The 21,131-nt window shown below is 42.2% G+C and overlaps 1 protein-coding gene across 3 annotated transcripts in view; it reads right to left on the bottom strand.

Moving 5' to 3' along the window:
• Positions 1-21,131, bottom strand: part of FANCC (FA complementation group C) — a 277,702-nt gene that overhangs the window by 31,645 nt on the left and 224,926 nt on the right. For all 3 annotated transcript variants that reach the window (XM_070400943.1, XM_070400942.1, XM_070400944.1), the window contains one exon: positions 1,153-1,309. In XM_070400943.1, coding sequence (XP_070257044.1) covers positions 1,153-1,309 — 157 coding nt within the window. The remainder of the gene's footprint in view (positions 1-1,152; positions 1,310-21,131) is intronic.

Raw genomic sequence — 21,131 nt, 5'->3', positions numbered from 1 at the left:
GATAGAGGAAGAAGGCAGCTGATTCAATTATGATTCCCTTATGCAGCCTCCAATTTGAAAGACAAAGAAAGAAAACAGGATGTTCCAAATGTTTTGACAAAGAGAAAGTGCCTGAGAGATGGGTGTTGCATAAACTCAAGCCAACCTCAGACCATGCACAGAGCTTCTCGCCTCCCAAGTCCCAGCTTCCTGGGGAGGATGAGCACTCTGCCCAGTTTCCTGGCCACCAACCTAAGCTGTGAACTCATGCTCCCATCCGCACAAAGGAGGCGGTCTCTGTACTGTACCCCCGTTCCCAGAGCGAGGGAGGAAGCATGTAGAGCCACCGGGGTCCCTGAGCACGACACCTCCTTACAGTTTCTGAACTGCTTCTTCAGGGGGCATGAGTCCTTCCTCCAGAGCTGCCTGCCATGGGCCAGGTTCTGAGGCCCGCCTGACACGCCCCAGCCTCACCGCCCAGGCCTGAGGCCGGAGAACAAGGCGGCCACTGTACAGAGCCAGCTTTCAAGCCTGGCAGGCTTATGCCCAAAGAAAACTTACAAAATTCTTAGTTGTTTTCATTGTTTAAGCCATTTTCCTGGAGTTCTGTTTTGTGTCTCTTGAGTATTTTTTTTCCCTCTAGTGAAGAGCTAAATGTTTATTTTTGAAAGTTTTTCATTGTTAATTGATTCCTCCTCTGGTTCTTAAAATCTTTATTTTTAAAACTTATTTTTCATGTGGAAATAAGAAATACTGTATTTAAAAAGTTGTTGTCCACATGTCAGGTCTTATGAATATGCCTTATAAGGTACAGCAATCCAATAAATCTTGAATCTCTCCATATTTTTGAAATATGCTCTAAATATGCAGAAAAGACTCCTATGTTAGGTATTTTTAAAATAAAATGTAAATACATTATTATTTCAAAAGGTAGCAGTTGCTCTTTTGTTTATGTGGGGTATATAAACAATGTATACACATACATTTTTTGATAGCTCAACTGATGTTTCTTTCTTTTCAGATTTAATCCATTGGAATCAATAATTATTCAAGGTGTGTACATTTTTGGGGGAGTACCCTGTATTTTCCCCCTTGCTCTGACTAAATGAAATGATAAATGATACTCAGCACCTTCTTTAAGGGTTTTTCTCCTCATCAAAGTCAGGCACGTACCAGCAATGACTCTTTCATGAAGCATTCGGTCCTTCTCAGAGAATTTCTCTCACTGAAGATTAGCTTTTCGAAAAGATGCAGCGTTGCTCTTTCAAGGCTGGGAAGGTGTCGAAGCCAGAGGCAGACGACCGCTGACTTGGGGAGAGAGATCTTCTTCCTTTCAGGAGGGAAGAAATTTTAAATAGAAACAGGTTACAGAAAAAAGGAGATTAAGAGAGTTCAAAATGCAAAAATGAATCCAATCTGTGACTCTTTTCCTCATGGTCACAGCAGCAGTTAATATTTATAGTATCAATGAATAGTGACCAAGTATGTATTTACAAAATAATGTGAATGTGCTTCCGCTTCAATGTAAGAAACTAGGGAAACTAGGGGGAAAAAAAGGAAAGCTTTCAAAAAGGTTAAACAAATGTATAGTGATGGAAGAGAGAGAGTGAAAAAAATGAGGTGGGTAGAGGCCTTAAGGCAGTGGTTCTCAACCTTCTGGCCCTTTAAATACAGTTCCTCATGTTGTGACCCAACCATAAAATTATTTTCGTTGCTACTTCATAACTGTAATGTTGCTACTGTTATGAATCGTAATGTAAATATCTGATATGCAGGATGGTCTTAAGCGACCCCTATGAAAGGGCCGTTCGACCGCCAAAGGGGTCGCGACCCACAGGTTGAGAACTGCTGCCTTAAGGTACAGGTACATGCAGCCTCTAATTTAAAAATAGTTATGCCTGAAAGTGGGTCTGACTCTCAGGGCTACCACCTACTAACTGTATGACTTTGGGAAAGTGACTTACCCTCTAAACCTCAGTTTACTCATCTGTAAAATGGGCCTATCTCTCTCACAGTGTTGTCAGAAGGATCAAATGCAATAACAACACATGTACAGTGATTCACACAGTGCTTGACACCTAGTAAATATTCAGTAACTGTATTTGTAAATCTGTTGCTTGATAGTTAAAAAGTATTTTTCTTTAATAACAATTTCACAGACGGTGGTTATGACCTGTTTTAATCCATAGCTGATCCATAGCATGATGCTCTATAGACTGCAACCATTTGTTCAGCGCAGTTTCTACAGGAAAAATTTTTGGAGGCTCTTCCTGTATGTCCGAGGGGTCCTACTTCCCCTTCTGGGAAGAGCGTGAGGGGACATCTGTCTAACTCTGAGCCACTGGCCTATGCGGGCCTGTCAGGCCTTATCTGTCTTCTTCCAGCCCTGCTTTTCTGAAGTTGCCTTTCACCGGTGGCATCAGAGACAGCATAGTGTTTTCCACGTTCCTCCAAAGATGTTCACTGTTTTTAATAAGCAAGACATACGCTGGGGTACAGAGGTTCCCCACTACCCAACAACTCCTTCGATGTCTTCCCTTCACCAACACTTCTGGGCCATTTCTTTGCAGGAACTGGCGTGGAGCCAGGGAATGGGTACAGGGCAGGAAATGAAAGATAGGAGACACAGGGTAGCAATTTCTAATAGTTTCTCCTTCTCTTCTCCCTCAGATAACTCTGTAGACCTTGTCCTGGACTTACCCTGGGGCAAGACTAGAAGCTGAAGTTCTGTAGGGTCTGTCGCAGGGGCAGACAGAGGCAGGAGAAAGGGAGGGCTGGAGGGCTGGCCTCGTCCGACCCTCTTGCTAACTTCGCATTCTCATCCTGAGCGTCAACTCTTCTGGGAAGTCTGTCAGGAGCCCCTTCTCCCACCTCCCACACCTGGCAAAGAAGCGTTGCCACCATGCCCCCAACCCTGCACCACCCGACACCTGGGGCCACACGATGGATGTCCTCTACTGTGGTGCCAGAGCTCTGGCTGCCATTCCCCTGCCACCTCCCACCCTGTTGTACTTTATGGCAGGAGCTGGTGGTCATTCAGTCAGAGATGACTCAGCACTTCCTGTGTGGAACTCAAGGTGCCAGGCGCAGACCAAACAGTGAAAACAAAACAGCCCTAACATGCAGCTTTAGCAGTTCTGGGCCCCACGGGAGGCGTGCATCCTCACACACGCCACTGTGACACGTGTGAGGCAACGAAGGGAAGGGCAGGCTCGGGTGAGGACAGGTGGTCAGGGCTAGCGAGGTGAAGAGCAGCGGGAAGAGCTTTCTAGCAGAGGAACAGCAGCCGTGGTGGCACTGAGACAAGGAGGAGCAAGGTCAGAGGAAGAGAAGCCCGAGGGCAGAGGTCAGGTGACGTGTGACACGGCTGTGCAGTCCCACAGGCCGAGGTTAGGTTTTCGGGCTTATTCTGTGATTATTCTGGCCTCAGGATTTACACAAAGTGCCAGCATGCGGGGACCTTCCAGATCGCTCTGCAGCATGAAGAGCTGAGTGAGGCCAGCGTGTGTGCAGGGCGGCAGGAGCTGGCGGGGCTGGGACCGTGGCCGTGGGAGAGAGTGGAGAGCACCTGCAATGCACTTTGTACCAAGAGAAACTGGCAATGAGCTCGATGAGAGGTGCAATAGGTGAGGGAGGAACCATGGCTACCCCAGGTCTCCTGAGTAAGGAGATGGATGGACATACCGTTTAGTCACATGGACAGAAGGGACGGTAACAAGACTTGGGAAGGATTAACTAAGAGCTCAGTTGGGATGTGTGAATTCAGCATAATCTAAATGAGGTATGAAGTAGGTCCTCGAATATCCAAGTCAGAAGTTCTGGGGAGAGGTCTGGGCGCTGCCAGGTGTATGGAACGGCGAGAGAATGAATGGAACTCTGCGGGGAGAGGTCTGAGTGTGGAGCAGAGGGCCGGGCCTGTGCCCTGAGCACTGCCAACGGCATGGAGGAAGAGGATTGCAGACGGGAGGAGGAGACAGGCAAGCAGAGAGCAGTCTCACAGAGGAACAGAGGCAGGCTGCCTGGGCTGGCACAGCTGCGAGGCCACGCAGAGGGGAACAGCACTGCTCTGCACAGGCCCTCCTTGGCCTCCCAAGAATAGTTTTGATGAGTGATGGAGGCGAAGGCGGAGTCGATGAGGAGAGGGAGTGGGAATGCAGCAGCATGGAGTCAGGACGGCTGTGAAGGGAGCGCCACCAGAAGGCCGCACGGGGTGGTGGCCTCCTGTGCTCCTGCAGAGCGGTGTTGCGGTGTTTGGGGACAGCACACTGACTGCTGAAGGGCCAGAGGCAGAGGAGCACCCAGGGAGGCTGGAGAAGCCATTGCTACCATTTACTAAGGGCTTGCCTGGGAGAATGTAAGCATTTTATCTGTATTTTAACTCCCATAACAACCCACAGGGATAAAACAGGGACCATTATTATCCTTAATTTATAGACAAGGCAACTGAGGTCAGAGAGGGACCAGGACTAACAGCTCTGATCTGAATCAGGAGGTCTGACACTAGCTGGTCTGCAGCCTCCGGTTACATGTCTCCCCACCCTGCAGGCAGGGGAGTGGAGGGTGCTGCTCAGAGGAGGGGGGTATGGCCTGGGGATGGTTCTGGAGCCCCCATCACAGAGCCAGGGTCCCCCCAGGAGGCAGAGAGCTCTGAGGTGAGAGGGGAGAACTTGGCTCTTCAGTGGCTCCTACCTTTCCAAATAGCAGGGACGGTGTCGGAACTGCTGTCATGACACCGTATCTTTTTCAGGATCCACAGAAATAAATATGTGCACCATTAGACAAGCTTCTCGTGTCAGTGAGAGCTCTTCAGAGGCAGCACTACTCCTAACCCTCTGAGCAGCCATCTGCATGACGTGTGATTTCCACCTTTAGATCACAGTGGCTGAGCCATGCCCAGCAGCACCAAGGTACGAGCTGATGAGAATGAACAGTAGCTAAATATGAACAAGTGTAAAAATGAAACTAGTGTAAAATGGTAGATCCATCAACTATCTGAAAAGGTACTGTTTAGTTACAAATTTAAATAAGAGTTGCAGAAGTTCTACACTCAAGTCAGCAAGTAATGTGAACCCCGAGAAAGAAGACACTGACTAAGAAGGGCTCCTGGTTGCTAACTGGGCTCAAATAAAAACAAACAAAAAACAAACCAACAAAAAGCCAGAGCCTAGCTGCCATTTTACACAGGGGCCTCTCACACAAGCCACTTCAAGGAGAGGCCTACACTGAACTGCCCGCAGCACTGTTTTTGCCACCTGAGCCAGCCCTTGTAAGGCGGTCCGGAGTCCTATTTCAACCAATAGGATTGAGGCTTTCCCCATCCAGTCGGAGCTGTGCAGCTCCGACCAACCAGAGTGGCTCTATTCTGACCAACTAGGACAGTGCCTTTTGGACCAATCAAACTGCAAGGATTTGGAGGCCTTATTTGCATGAGGACAAACCAGGGACCAGAGACAGAGGCTTCTGTCCAGAGGTCCCCTCTAGCTCTGAGAGTGCACGTTCCCTTTCCACTGAAAACAGAGCACTGTGTTTGTTTTCCAGCTGAGCGGAAACATGGGAAATGTCTGGATGGAGCAGAGAGGACCAGACCGTCTAGGCCAGAGCAGATGGCACAAGGCAAAGCAGAGTGGGGCAGACCGGCCAGCACAGCACAAGGCAAACCTGCAGAGAGCAGAGCAGAACTGTCTAGCCTGCCAGGGGCCTGGCCCTGGGGCTGCCTCGCAGCTCTGCTGTATCACAGTGGGGCGGTTTCGTACTGAATAAAGTTTCCTTCTTCACACCACTCCCAAATTGGGGGTTCCTGTCGGCACTGAATTGGTGCCAACGGTCATCGGTTGACAGTTCGTACAGTAAGTGGTCCTCCCTTATCTATGGGAAGTATGTTCCAGGACCCCTAGTGGGTGCCTGAAATTGCAGATAGTACCTAACCCTATATATACTATGTTTTCCCCCTACATATGCATACCAATGATAAAGTTTAACTTATAAGTTAGGCACAGTAGGAGAATAACAACAACAATTAATAAAATAGAACAATTATAACAATATATGTGATAAGTTAATGTGAATATGGTCTCTCTCTCAAAATATCTTATTGTGCTGTACTCATCCTTCTTAGGATGATGAGAGATGATACAATGCCTATGTGATGAGAATAAGTGGGGTGAATATGCTGGACAAAGGGAAGATTTCATCATGCTACTCAGAATGGCATGTAATTTAAAACCTTATGAATGTTTACTTTTGTAACTTTCCATTTAATCTTTTTGGACTGTGGTTGACTGCAGGTAGCTGAAACCATGAATAATTGGGGGCTACTGTAATATTTTTGTTCTATATATTCTCAGACACAGTTTGAAAAATGTGTACATTAACACCTGTCTTTTGATTAGTGCCTTGACTTCTGTGAATGATTACATTTATGGATCCAGTGTTCAATGTGTGAATCATCTATTATTAATAAAATCAATTTTGACCCATTCGGTGTGGCTCAGTGGTTGAGCGTCGACTAGGAGGTCACAGTTTGATTCCCAGGCAGGGCACATGCCTGGGCTTTCAGGCTTAATCCCCCATAGAGGGTATGTAGGAGGCAGCCAATCAATGAGTCTCTCTCATCATGGATGTTTCTATCTCTCCCTCTCCCTCCCTCTCTCAAATCAATAAAAAAGTGTATATATATCTATATATCTCTATCTCTATCTCTATCTCTATCTCTATCTCTATCTCTATATCTATATATATTTTTTAAGTGAAAACACAACCCAGAGAGTAGGAGAAAATGTTTGTGAATCATATGTCTGATAAAGAACAGCTTAATAATAAAAAGACAAGGAACCTAATTTAAAATGTACAGAGAATATGAATAGACATTTTTCTAAGAAAGATATCCAAATGGGCAATAACCACATGAAAATATGCTAGACATCATTAATCATCAGAGACATGGAAACAAAAACCACAATAAGATAGTACTTACCTACAAGTCATGGTTAGAAGAAAAAGTTAGATAGTAACAAGTATTGGCAAGGATGTGGAGAAATCAGAACGGTTATACAATGCTGATAGGAATGTGCTGATGCAATTGCTTTGGAAAACATTGTCAGTTCTCAAAAGTGTGTGGGGCACTGAGTAGCAGGGGGCAGTCCTTAGGACTCAAAGGTTAATCCCAAAGGTTAATCCTAAATTCCACATTTATCAACTATTAGATGAACACCAACCATATGGGGAATACTGTGCCAGGTGGAGGGGGGTTAAGGATGAATAAATACAGGGCCTGCCCTCCCGTTTAAAACACTCATGTTTCCTCAACATAATAAAAGCCATATAGGACAATAATACTCAATGGTAAAAAGCTGAAAACCTTCCCTCTAAGATCAGGAACAAGACAAGGATGCCCACTCTCACCACTTTTATTCAACACAGTATTGGAAGCCCCAGCCCAAGCAATTAGGCAAGAAAAGGAGATGAGCCTGGCTGGCATGGCTCAGGGGTTGAGCATCCTCCTATAAACCACAAGGTCATGGTTCAATTCCTGGTCGGGGCACATGTTTGGATTACTGGCTTGATCCCTAGTGTGGAGCGTGCAGAAGGCAACCGATCACTGATTTTCTTTCATCATTGTTGTCTCTATCTCTCTTTCCCTCTCCCTTCCTCTCTGAAATAAATAAAAATACATTAAAAAAAGAAAACTGTACTTTGTTTCCCTGAAACACTCAACTTAGTGAGGCAATCATTGGTCCCATCCTCTGCAAAAGGAGATAGTAGGTAAAGGAATCAGTCCAGCTAATTTTATCACCAAGTGCTTTTTATAGCTACAATAAAAAACTAGAATGTGGGATCTGGTTCTTTGTAAGAAAGGTTCCTGATGAGAGTGTGCCTTCTCTGGAAATGGGTTCCAAAGCTATCCGAGAGGCGGGGGAGGAGAAGGGCCTCCTTGGATGAGACAAACACCTGTAGTTCTTCACTTTTCTAAACCAGAGAGATCAAGGACCACCTCATCTGCCGGAGAAGCCCACACAAATTGAGACCAGCTTCTCTGGAGAACTACTTAATAATTCCAAGAAACTGGAAAGAATACTTGTATCAGATCTCAAAGGTATACATCCATTAAAACCTGATGTAGCATGTACAAAGGTGGGCAAAAGTAGGTTTATAGTCCTGAGTACGCTAACATTTATTCTTATTTATTTTTCCATTATATATTTCTCCATATGTACAGCTGTACACCTACTTTTGCCCACCCTTGTATTTTAAACTGAGGAAACTGTGCCATCATTATCACTTAAACCTGCCGAAAAGTCACTTCTCTAAGCAAAGAGCAACTGCACCAAGCAAAGAATATATCCAAGCCCAAACACACTGGACTATCTCTTACAATCAATAGCAGCAGGTTTTTACTTGAAAAGTAAACTTTGCAATGACTAATTTAATGACTGTCTTATTAAGATTTTAAAAAAGTCAGGAAGTCTCAATCCTATATAATAAAAGGCTAATATGCAAATTGACCAAAAGAGAACGACCAGTCTCTATGATGTGCACTGACCACCAGGAGGCAGATGCTCAATGTAGGAGCTGCCCCCTGGTGGTCAGTGTGCTCCCACAGGGGGTGTGCCGCTCAGCCAGAAGCTGGTCTCACAGCTGGCGAGCGCAGTGGCGGTGGCAGGAGCCTCTCCCACCTAAGCGGCAGTCAGACATCCCCCAAGGGCTCCTGGACTGCTAGAGGGCACAGACTGGACTGAGGGACACCCCCCAAGTACATGATTTTGTGCACCGGGCCTCTAATAAATGAATAAATAGAAATGGGAGTTTCAGTTACTACTACTTTGCTAACTTTCTGTTTTTGAAATTACACTAGCCTTTCTTTACTTAGACATTCACCTATATTATCTGACAACATGTAAAGCCTGATTTTTCTCATCTGAGCTGAAAAAACACAGAACTAGAAACTTGGTTGAAGGTTAGGTTTTTCTTGCAATTCCTTTTCTTTTCTTTTAAGCATCTTTGGAGGCTGTATTATTAGCTCTTTCAGCATTGGAATTTAGCTTACATCTGGCCTTAGTTCCATGACGTTTTCATTAGGAAGAAAAGATATAAGCTTGAGAAAGCTAACAAAACATTATAAAAAATAACAACTTTTTATCAAAGTCAATAACAACAACTGTTAACAGTTATTGGCTATTTACTCTGTGGGCCAGGCAGTGTGCTAAGCATATCACAGGCATTGGACCCACTTAAACACGTCCCAGTGTGCCTGGGGCAAGTGTATATCTGCCATTTCACCATAATTATAAAAGGCGCCCTGTTTCACTCTCAAAAGTTTCATGTTCCACAATTTACAGCTGCATAGTTACCCTACTTAACACTCATGGTTACCCCATAACGTCTATTGGTTGGTCAGCCATGGATCCATTCATTCTTTCATTTGTTCACTGGCTCATTCATTCCAGCGTACAGAAAAAAAATACTCTATCCAGTCCAAACTTCTTAATATTTGTGAAGCAATGGATATAGATTTGCTTTAGAGGACATGTCTTGTGGAATTACTTGTACTCCACAGACTTGAGAAAGGATCTCAGCAGCCCTCCCAGGAAGGTTTTACGCACTCTGCTGTCTGCAGATGGTATGATGGCAATCCCAGGGAGAGACTCTAAAGTTAGTTTTGACATTTAGGCCAAGAAGTAAAAAATTCCCTAGGTTATATAAACTACACAGAGGGGCATGCATCTGTTGCTTAAAAGAATACAGGCAGCCCATTTCTGAAAAGACATGACTGCGTTTAGAAGCCAAGGCCAAAGACACTCAGCCAATTGTAAAACAGATGAAATTCCACTGGTGTATTGTGGGAAACAGTTGGAAGGCTAAACACAGGGCAGGCACAGTGGTCAAAAAAAGTATTTGGTTTCTAAATGACCAGGCAGCACATTTGGGGAACAACTCCAGGGGCCAGGGGAAGGCAGGCGTTGGGGGTGGGGGTGGTATTTACTCTTGAGTGACTGAATCAGCCGTCCTGTGTCAACATGTGGCCAGGATGCTCCATCTACGGAATGTGTCCATGGAGAGGCTCCAGCTCTTACGCCACTGCTTAGGGGACTTGCTGAGCTGAAGCCATTAGAGTTGGACAAGTTGAAGACCACCCAGCATTTCTGGACAATCTGTTCTGTATGGAATTCCAAACTGAATAACTTTTATTAGTTGCTGAGGGAGAATGTGTTATCACAAGTAAAATAAATAGCAAGGAGTTCGGATCTGGTCATGGAACCGCTGCCTCTGCTTTCCATCTGGGCATTGTGGGTAGAGTAAGAGTGGCTATTCTCTAAGCATCTCTTTTCCTCGCCAATAATTTCTAAAATAGTTTTGGGGTTTCACAGAGGAAGTGGAGGGCCAATCTCCCTCTTCCTTTTAGTTCAATGCTTGATGAAAAAGTAAGGTTGGAAATACTGGATGCTAAGATCATATCCTATATAATAAAGAGCTAATATGTTAATTAGACCGGACAGCGGAACAACCTTCCGGAATGACCAGTGGGCAAGGCAGCTGGGGTCTTGAGGGCCGAGGTAGCCAGGGCTGCGAGGGCCGAGCCTCTTGCATGAATTTCATGCATCGGGCCTCTAGTTTTTCAATAAAATGCATTACTAAATAAATCAGAAATAGAGCTGCAAAGGCGAAAGGCAAAGAGCATTTTACTTAAAAGTAAATACTTTGAAAAACTGTTTGGAGTGTGGAAAATGTAAGCTATGGTAGAGCTTACACCCTGTAACCTGCAGTGTGTACTCAGGTAAATGATTGAGGGCACAAGCAGGGGAATCACACCTATCATATTAGGCAGGTTTTTCAAATGAATTTTTACTCAATGTCTTACATAAACAGCAAAGATGACTGACTTACTGGGTAAATTCTAACAGAGGTTTAGAGTAGTTAGAAAAAAAAGACTTTACATTTTAATCATGAAAATTATGTTCTGATTTTAAAAATAATCAAATGATTTAACTTTCTATTTCTCTTTCTAAATCTCACCTTAACAAATTCCTGGACTATAACACTTCATAAAAGACAAAATTACAATATGCATTCCAATTGTTGAGAGTGATATGGACAAAGACAGATACCCTGCACTAAGCACGCCTCTGAGTGACAGGACGACAGCGGTTCTGAGATTGAGCACTTTCCGAATGTAACACTGCAATAAAAGTCAACCTGAAGGTGAGAAGAAGAGCTGCTTATGACAGCCAAGAAACAAAACAAAAGACACAATAAAACTTTAGGAATGAGAAATGTGCAAAACATATTTTAAAGTCTATTGAGATACTTTAACAAAATAGCCCAACTACATACAGAAATGGAGTATTTGATGAAAGGAGCATCTTAAGGGGTCAGGAGTTTAGGAGGATGGTTGCACATTTTATCACACCCAAGGTGGCAGATTAACTGAGGGAGGACTGGCATCTTTATAATGTTTAGGCTTTTTATGCACCTGACTAAGAACACTATATCTTCCTATTTGTTCAAGTTTACTTTTGTAAACTTGGAGTATTTTATATATTTTCCACATTCTGTAAGGATGTTTACCATGCCCAAAAACTGACAAGATATTTCAAAGAATTTAATAACTCGATGGTCAGAAATTTGGCATTTTGTTGAAAATTAGTAATGTTGAACAGCTTTTCATATTGGCCATCTGTATGCCTTCTTTGGAAAAATGTCTATTCAGATCTCCTGCCAATTAAAAAATTTTTTTTTCCTTTATTGATTTTTAGAGAGGAAGGGAGAGGGATAGAGAGATAGAAACATTGATAAGAGTAAAACATTATCCATTGGGGGCGGGGATTGAGCCTGCAACCCAGGCAGGTGCCCTGACTGGGAATCAAACCAGTGATCTCTTGGTTCATGGGTCAACACTCAAACACTGAGCCACACCAGCTGGGCACCAATTTTTTAATTGGGTTGTTTGTTTTTTTGTTGTTGAGTTGTATGAGTTGAAAACAGTATGGAGAGTCCTAAAAAAATTAAGAATAGAATTACCATATGATCCAATTATTCCATTTCTGGATAATTATCTAGAGAATATGAATAAACTAATTTGAAAAGATATATGCACCACTATGTTCACTGAAGTATAGCCAAGATATGAAAATAACCTAAGTGTCCACCCATGGATGAATGCATAAAGAAGATGTGATACACACACACACACACACACACACACACACTCAGGCGCACACACAACAACACAATGGAATACTACTCATCCATAAAAAAGAAGAAAATCTTTCCATTTGCGACAACATGGATGAACTTTTAGGGTTTATGCTAAGTGAAATAAGTTAGACAGAGAAAGACAAATACCATATGACTTCACTTATATGTGGAATCTAAAAAACAAATAACTCAACAAACAAAAAACAAAAACAACTCACAGGTAGAACAGATTGGTGGTTACCAGAGGGGAAGGATTTTGTGGGTAGGTAAAATAGGTGAAGATGATCAAATGTTGGTGATGAATAGTAACTAGACTTATAGTGGTGATCATTATGTAGTGTATACAAATATCACATCTATAATAATAAAAGTGTAATATGCTAATTAGACCGGACAGCCAAACGACCTTCCGGACGAAGCCACAGCTGTGAGGGCCGAGGCAAGCCACCACAGCTGCGAGGGCTGAGCCCCCTTGCAGGAATTTCGTGCATTGGGCCTCTAGTCTATACTAATAAAAGCCTAGGTGGTCCTCATGCCCTTGCACGCAACGTCATCACAAGATGGCCACCACAAGATGGTCACCACAAGATGGCTGTGTGCACAGCGGAGGCAGGGCCCAATGGCTACTCCGTGTAGTGAGGCCTGGGGGTCCTGCAGCTCTGCTTGGTACAGAGGAGGCCGGTCCCGGCGTCTCTGTTGCCTTGCGTGGAGGAGGCGGGTTGTGGCAGGGGAGGGTAGTGGGCGATCGGGCCGTCAGGGGAGGGCAGTTGTGGGCAATAGGGCCAGCAGGGGAGGGCAGTTGTGGGCCATCGGGCTGGCAGGGAAGGGCAGTTGGGGGCCATCGGGCCAGCAGGGGAGGGCAGTTGTGGGTGACCAGGCCGGCAGGGGAGGGCAGTTGTGGGTGATAGGGCCAGCAGGGGAGGGTAGTTATGGGCCACAGGGCTGGCGGGGGGGGGGGGGGAGCATTTGGGGGCCATCGGGCTGGCAGAGGAGGGCAGTTGTGGGCGATCGGGCTGGCAGGGGAGGGCAGTTGTGGGTGATCAAGCTGGCAGGGGAGCAGTTAGGCATCAATCAGGCTGGCAGGGGAGCGGTTAGGGGCCCTATTTTATAACTAGAGGCCCAGTGCACAAAATTTGTGCATTTGGAGGGGGTGGGTCCCTCAGCCTGGCCTGCACCCTCTTGCAGTCCGGGAGCCCTCAGGGGATGTCTGACTGACGGCTTAGGCCCGGGGGGAGCGGGCCTAAGCTGTCAGTCAGACATCCTTAGCACTGCCACAGAGGCAGGAGAGGATCCCGCCACCACTGCTGTACTCACTAACTATGAGCTCAGCTTCTGGCTGAGCGGCACTTCCCATGTGGGAGTGCACTGACCACCAGGGGGCAGATCCTGTGTTGAGCGTCTGCCCCCTGGTGGTCAGTGTGTGTCATAGTGACCTGTAGTTCCACCTCTTGGTCAATTTGCATATTAGCCTTTTATTATATAGGATGCTATACACCTGAAACTTACATAATGTTAAATACCTATTTTATCTTTAAAAAAAATAGTAACTCCCTCATAGGATTGTTGTGAAGCTGTAATGAGATATTATATGAAAAACCCTTAGAACACCTCCTGAAACATAAAGCAATCAATAAATGTTAGTCATGATTACTTAAAAAAACCTCTGTAATTAATATGCAAAGGACTCTAATAGATAAAACAGACAATATATAAGAACAGATGGGTAATGTAAGCAGAAAGATGGAAATCCATCCCCCAAAATATACTACAGCCAAACCGGTTTGGCTCAGTGGATAGAGCGTCGGCCTGCGGACTGAAAGGTCCCAGGTTTGATTCCGGTCAAGGGCAATGTACCTTGGTTGCGGGCACATCCCCAGTAGGAGGTGTGCAGGAGGCAGCTGGTCGATGTTTCTCTCTCATCGATGTTTCTAACTCTCTATCCCTCTCCCTTCCTCTCTGTAAAAAATCAGTAAAATATATAAAAATATATATATATACACTACAGATAAAAAACACTGTAATAGGAATGAAGAACGCTTCTGATGGACTTACTAGTAGCTTAACTGAGGAAAGAATCTCAGAACTACAGGACCTACCGATGGAAATCCTGAAAACCAAAAAGCAAAGAGAACAAAGACGGAAAAAATCCCCCAAATAGAATAGTCAACGAATGTGGACAACTACAAAAGATGTAACATACATGCAATGGATGTAACAGAAGAAGAAAAAGAAAGAAATAAAGAAATATTCGAAACAATAATGACTGAGAATTTTCCCAAATTAACATCAAATATCAAATCACACTTCCGGGAAGCTTATGGAACACCGAGCAGGATAAATGCCAGAGCACTACACTGAGGCATATCATTTTGAAATTACAAAAAAAATCAAAGACAAAGAAAAATCCTGAAAGAAGCCAAAAGAAAAAAAAAACTTACATACAGAGGAACAAACATAAATTACCTCCAACTTCTCAGAGACCATGTAAGCAAGAAGAGAGTAGAATGAAATATTTAAAGTGCTAAGGGGGCAAAAGCAACATGTAGAATTCTGTGCCCTGCAAAATTATTCTTCAAATGTGAAGAAGAAACAAAGATTTTTCAGAGGCTAACAAAATTGAGAGTATTTGTTGCTAGTAGACTAACTGTCTTTCAAGAAATGTCAAAAGAAGTTCTTTAGAGGGAAGGAAAATAAAATAGGTCAGAAACTCAGATCTACATAAAGAACATCAAAGAGGGACAACCTGAAGACAAAATAAAAACTTGTATTTTGCCCAGGCCAGACAGCTCAGTTGGTTAGAGTGTCATCCCCATACACCAAGGTTATAGATTCAGTCCCTGGTCAGGGCACAAACTAGAATCAACCAATGAATGTGTAAATAAGTGGAACAATAAATTGATCTCTCTCTCTCTCTCTCTCTCTCTCTCAAATTAATCAATAATTTTTTTTTAAATGACTGAGATTAACAAAGTGGATTAAAAAACAAGACCCAACTACACCTTGTCTATAAGAAACCCATGTTAAATATAAAGACACACATAGATTAAAGTAAGTGGATGGATAAAAATATACCATGCTAACACGAATCAAAAGAAAGCAAAAGTGGCGATATTAATTTTAAACAAAGCAAGAAAACTTATCAGCAATAAAGAAGCTCATTAAATAATGATAAAGGGGTCAATTATCTAAGAAGATATGAAAATCCTTAACTTGTATATGCTTAACAACAGAATGTCAAATTATATGAGGAAAAAACTAATAGAATCACAAAGGCAAATAAATGAATCCACTATCATAACTGAGATATAACTGGGTATAACTGCCATCTACAGATTTCTTCTTCCAACCACAGCAGAATATACAGTTTCCTTAAGCTTTACATGGAACATTCACCAAAAATAGACCACATTCTGGGCTATTCAACATACCTTAACCAATTTGAAAGAACAGAAATCAAACAAAGTTTGCTCTCAGACCACAACAGAATTTAACTAGAAATGAATAACAGAAAGAAAAATTGAAAATCCCAATGACATGGAGATTCAATAATATACTTCTAAGTAACACATACATCAGACAAGGAACCTGTGGGGGCCATGACCAAGTGAAATTTGAAATTTTCCAAGTGATGAGATCTGTCAAGGTGTCTCCTGTTATGTCAATGAGGTGACTTTTGGATTTCACCTACAGATGGGGGCTAGTTGCCAGGAGAACCAACCATCTGACTAGAGGGTCTGAACTTTCAGTCCCATCCCCCTGAACTCCAGGAGGGAAGAGAGGCCAGAGGTTGAATCAATCACCAATGGCCAAGGACTGCATCCATTATACCTATTAATGAAGCGTCCATAAAAGTCCAAAAGGAGAGCTTCCAGGTTGGTGGACAAGTAGAGATTTGGGGAGAATGGCACCTGGAGAGGTGCATGGAAGCTCTATACCCTTTGTTCATGCACTGCTTCCACATGGCTATTCCTGAGTTATATCCTTTATAATAAACTGGTAATCTCTGAAGAAAATATTTTACTGTGAGCCATTGTAGCAAATTAATCAAACCCAAGGAGGGGTCATGGGAACATCTGATTTATAGCCTGTTAGTCAGAAGTATGAGTTATAACCTGGACCTGTGACTGGTATCCTGAGTTATAGGGTGTCAGTGGAAGCCCCAATTTAAAGCTGGTTGGTCAGAAGTACAAATGATAACCTGGGTTTGTGATTAGCATCTGAAGTGGAGGGCAGTCTTGTAGCATTGAGCCATTTACCTGTGGAATCTGATGCAATCTCCAAGTGTATAGTGTGAAAATTGAGCTGAATTACTGGACACCCTGTTGGTGTCTGAAAATTGCTTGTTGTTGCGAGGAAGCCTACACACACACACACACACACACACACACACACACTGGGTCCAGGAACCTAATTTAAGGACCAAGAGGATTTATTCCTAGCATAAAAGGATGGTTCAACATCTGCAAATGAATCAATGTGATATACATTAACAAAATTAAGGGTAAAAAGGTCATATCATTTGAAAAGATGAAGCAAAAAAAACACTGAACAAAATTCAACATCCATTCACGATAAAAACTCTCAACAAAGCAGGTGTAGAGGAAATGTACTTCAACATAATAAAGGCCATATCTGACAGCTGACATCACACTCAATGATGAAAAACTAAAAGCTTTTCCTCAAAGATCAAGAACAAGATGGACGGTTACTCTCACTACTTTTATTCATCACAGTACTGGAAGACCTGGCTGGAGATATTAGAAAGAGAAAAAAAAAGGCATTCAATTCTCAAAGGGAGAAGTAAAACTGTCTCTATTTCTAGATGACAGAATATTACAGAATATATAAAATCCTAAGGAATCCACCAAAAACTGTTACAACAAATAAACAAATTCATTAAAGTTGTAGTATATAAAATCAATAGGCAAAACAATAGCTGTGTTTTTATACATTAATGATAAACTACCTGAAAAAAAATTTTTTTAAATTACCATTTGCAATTTCATAAAAAAGAATAAAATATCTAGGAGGTGAACAATCTTCCAACTGAAAACTATGACACTGATGAAAGAAATTGATGAAGACACAAATAAATGGAAAGACATTCCACGCTCATGGATTGGAAAAATTAATGTTAAAATATCCATACTCCTCAAAGCAATCTACAGATTCAATGCAATCCCAATCAAAATTCTAACTCAATTTTTCACAAAAACAGAAAAAAAAATCCTAAAATTTGTATGGAACCACAGAAGAGCCCTAAAAGCCAAAGCAATCTTGAGAAAGAAGAACAAAGCTGGAGACAGATACTTTCTGGTTTCAAACTCTATTAAAAAGCTATACTGCCCAACTGGCGTGGCTCAGTGGTTGAGTGTTGCTCTATGAACCAAGAGGTCATGGTTCGATTCCCAGTCAGGGCATATGCCTGGGTTTCGAGCTCGATCACTGGTGTGGGGCGTGCAAGAGGCAGCTAGTTAATGATTCTTTCTCATCATTGATGTTTCTATCTTTCTCTCCCTCTCCCTTTCTCTCTGAAATCAATAAAAATATATTTTTAAAAAAGATTGCTAAAAAAGCTATAATAATCAAACCTTATGGCATTGGCATTAAAACACATACATAGATCAGTGGAACAGAAATAAACCCACGTGTAAATGGTTAAGTTTTAAAAAAAAAAAGAGCCTAGAGTATGCAATAGGAAAAAGACAGTTGAGCCCGGCTGGTGTAGGTCAGTGGTTGAGCACTGACCCATGCACCAGGAGATCGCTGGTTCAATCCAATCAGGGCACATGCCTGGGTTGCAGGCTTGATCCCCGGTAGGCGGTATGCCAGAGGCAGCTGATTAATGTTTCTATCTCTCTCACCTTTCTCCCTCTCCCTTCCTTTCTACAAAAAAAAAAAAAAAAAAGACAGTTACTTCAATAAATGGTATTAGGAAAACTGAATAGCCACATGCAAAAGAATAAAACTGGACCCCTACGTTATACCATATACAAAATCAACTCAAAATGGACTAAGAACAGAATATAAGACCTGAAACCATAAAACTCCTAGAAGAAAATATAGAAGATAAACTCCTTAACATTGGTCTTGGCAATGATTTTTTTGATTTGACACCGAAATCAAAGGCAACAAAAGCCAAAATAAACAAGTGGGACTACATCAAACTAAAAAATGTATGCAGAGCAAAAGCTTCTATAAAAGGCAACCTATGGAATGAAAGAAAATATCTGCACACTATATATCTGATAACAAATTAATATCCAAAATATATAGAGAACTCACAAACTCAATAGAAAACAATCTGATTAAAAATGGGCAGAGTAAAATCAAAACAACAATGAGGTACCATCTCACACCTGTCAGAATGGCCATCATCAACATATCAACAAACGACAAGTGCTGGAGAGGATGTGGAGAAAAAGGAACACTTGTGCACTGCTGGTAGGAATGCAGACTGGTGCAGCCACTATGGAAGGCAGTATGGAGGTTCCTCAAAAAATTGGAAATGGAACTCCCATTTGACCCTGTGATCCCACTTCTAGGAATATATCCCAAGAAACCAGAAACACCAATCAGAAAGGATATATGTACCCAGATGTTCATAGCAGCACAATTCACCATAGCTAAGATCTGGAAATAGCCTAAGTGCCCATCAGTAGATGAATGGATTAGAAAACTGTGGTACATCTACACGATGGAATACTATGCTGCTGTTAAAAAGAAGGAACTCCTACCATTTGCAACAGCATGGATGGAACTGGAGAGCATTATGCTAAGTGAAACAAGCCAGTCAATGAAGGAAAAATACCACATGATCTCACTCTTTCATGGATAATTAAGACCATTACAAACTTTTGAACAATAATAAATACAGTGGCAGAGCTGCCTCAAACTGATTGTCGGACTGCAGTGGGAAGGCCAGGGAGGGTTGGGGGACAGGAGGGAGGGGAGTAAGAGATCAACCGAAGGACTTGTATGCATCCTTATAAGCATAACTAATGGACATAAGACACTGGGGGGTAAGGGAGGGCAGGGGCTTGTCAAGGGCGGGGGGGAAAAAAGGACACTTATGTAATACCCTTTGTAATACTTTAAGCGAAAAATAAAAAAATAAATAAAAAAAAATAATAAAAAAAAAGGGCAGAGTAACTGAATAGACCTTTCCACAAAAACACATGCAAATAAATGCCGAACAGATACATGAAAGGTGCTAAACACAACTTATCATCTGGGAAATGCAAATCAAACTACAATGAGATATCGTCTCACTTCTATTTGATGACTATTGGATGACTATCATAAAAAAGACAAGAAATAACAAATGCTGGTGAGAATATGGAGAAAAGCAAATCCGTCTGCACAGTTACTGGGAATGCAAACTGGTGCAGCTGCTATGGAAACAGTATGGAGATTCCTCAAAAATTAAAAATAGCCTGGCCGGCATGGCTCAGTGGTTGGGCATCGACCTATGAGCAAGGAGGTCACAGTTCGATTCCCAGTCAGGGCACATGCCTGGGTCGTGAGCTCAATCCCCAGTGGAGGCATGCAGGAGGCAGCCAATCAATGATTCTCTCTTATCATTGATGTTTCTCTCTCTCTCTCCCTTCCTCTCTGAAATCAATTAAAAAATATTTTAAAAAATTTAATAGAACTACCATATGAACCAAAAATCACACTTCCGGGTATATATACATATACAAAAAGGAAATGAAAACAGAATTATCAAAAAGATATCTGTACTCCCTCGTTTATTGCAGCATTTTTCACAATGGTCAAGATATGGAAACAACCTAAGTATCCATCAATGGATGAATGAATAAAAAAAGATGTGCTATCTATATTATATATATGTATATGTATACACAATAAAATATTATTCAGCCACAAAAAAAGGAAATCCTCTCATTTGTGGCAACATGGATAGACCTACGAGGGCATTAAGGCAGACAGAGAAACACAAAAACCATATGATATCACTTTATGTGGAATCTAAAAAATCTGAACTCATAGAAACAGACTAGAATGATGATTACCAGGGACTGGAGGCTGGGGGAATGGGGAGGGGTTGGTCAAAGAGTATACAAACTTCCATGTATAAGATGAGTAAGTTCTGGGGACCCAATGTACAGCATGGTGATTATAGGTAATGACACTGAGAGAGAACTTAGATGTTCTCACTGCAAAGAAGAAATGGTACTTATGTGACATGAAGGTGGTGGTCCTTCTGCAATAAAAAAATGTATGCATAAAGCACTTCTGTTACATAAAAAAAATTATGGTTGTCTAAAGGAAAAGCACTTGGACAAGTGTTTGAGCTGTGAGATGAATAGCCTTTTTAAAATGGAAATTTCCAAGAATAGCTGGCAGACAAACAATGGTTGTTTAGACTTGAGTATTTGCACATCTTTCTCAAAAATTAATGAACACTAAGTACTTCAAGTACAACAACTTCAGTATTTGTAGCCAATGATAAATTTGAGAAAATTAACCAAAGAACTTATATGCACTGCCCATGGACATAGACAATAGTGTGGTGAAAGCCTGGGGTGATGTAGGGGCTGAGTGAAGGGGAACAAAGGAAGGGGGACATGGGGGAATACTGTCAACAATAAAAAAAATTTAAAAAAAGAAATTAGAATCTTGGAAAATTCATTTTTGTCAACATGAGCTTGACAGCTTCCCAATACTTAAAGACATTCCTGATGAGACTGGTGGTGGCAGAAATTAATTAATGTAAGTTTTGATACTGTAAATCAAAACGTGTCAATGTTGGGGACATCTACGTAACAATGAACCAGTATTTTCCCAATGAACCATGAACAGAGCTACAATGTCCTGCTTGGACAAAAACCCACTAACAGTGCAAGACACACCAGTAGGTTTTTAATGTATCAGTATAAAAAGCTCATTGATACAATTTTATATTCTACATTACAACTAACTTAAAAAAAACAACA

This window comes from Myotis yumanensis, unplaced genomic scaffold (assembly GCF_028538775.1).
Source record: "Myotis yumanensis isolate MYYU_CA2020_CCGP unplaced genomic scaffold, mMyoYum1.0.hap1 SCAF_21, whole genome shotgun sequence".
Taxonomy (NCBI): Eukaryota; Metazoa; Chordata; class Mammalia; order Chiroptera; family Vespertilionidae; genus Myotis; species Myotis yumanensis.
Note: the sequence above shows the minus strand (reverse complement) of the source record. Positions and strands in the feature narration are given on the sequence as shown.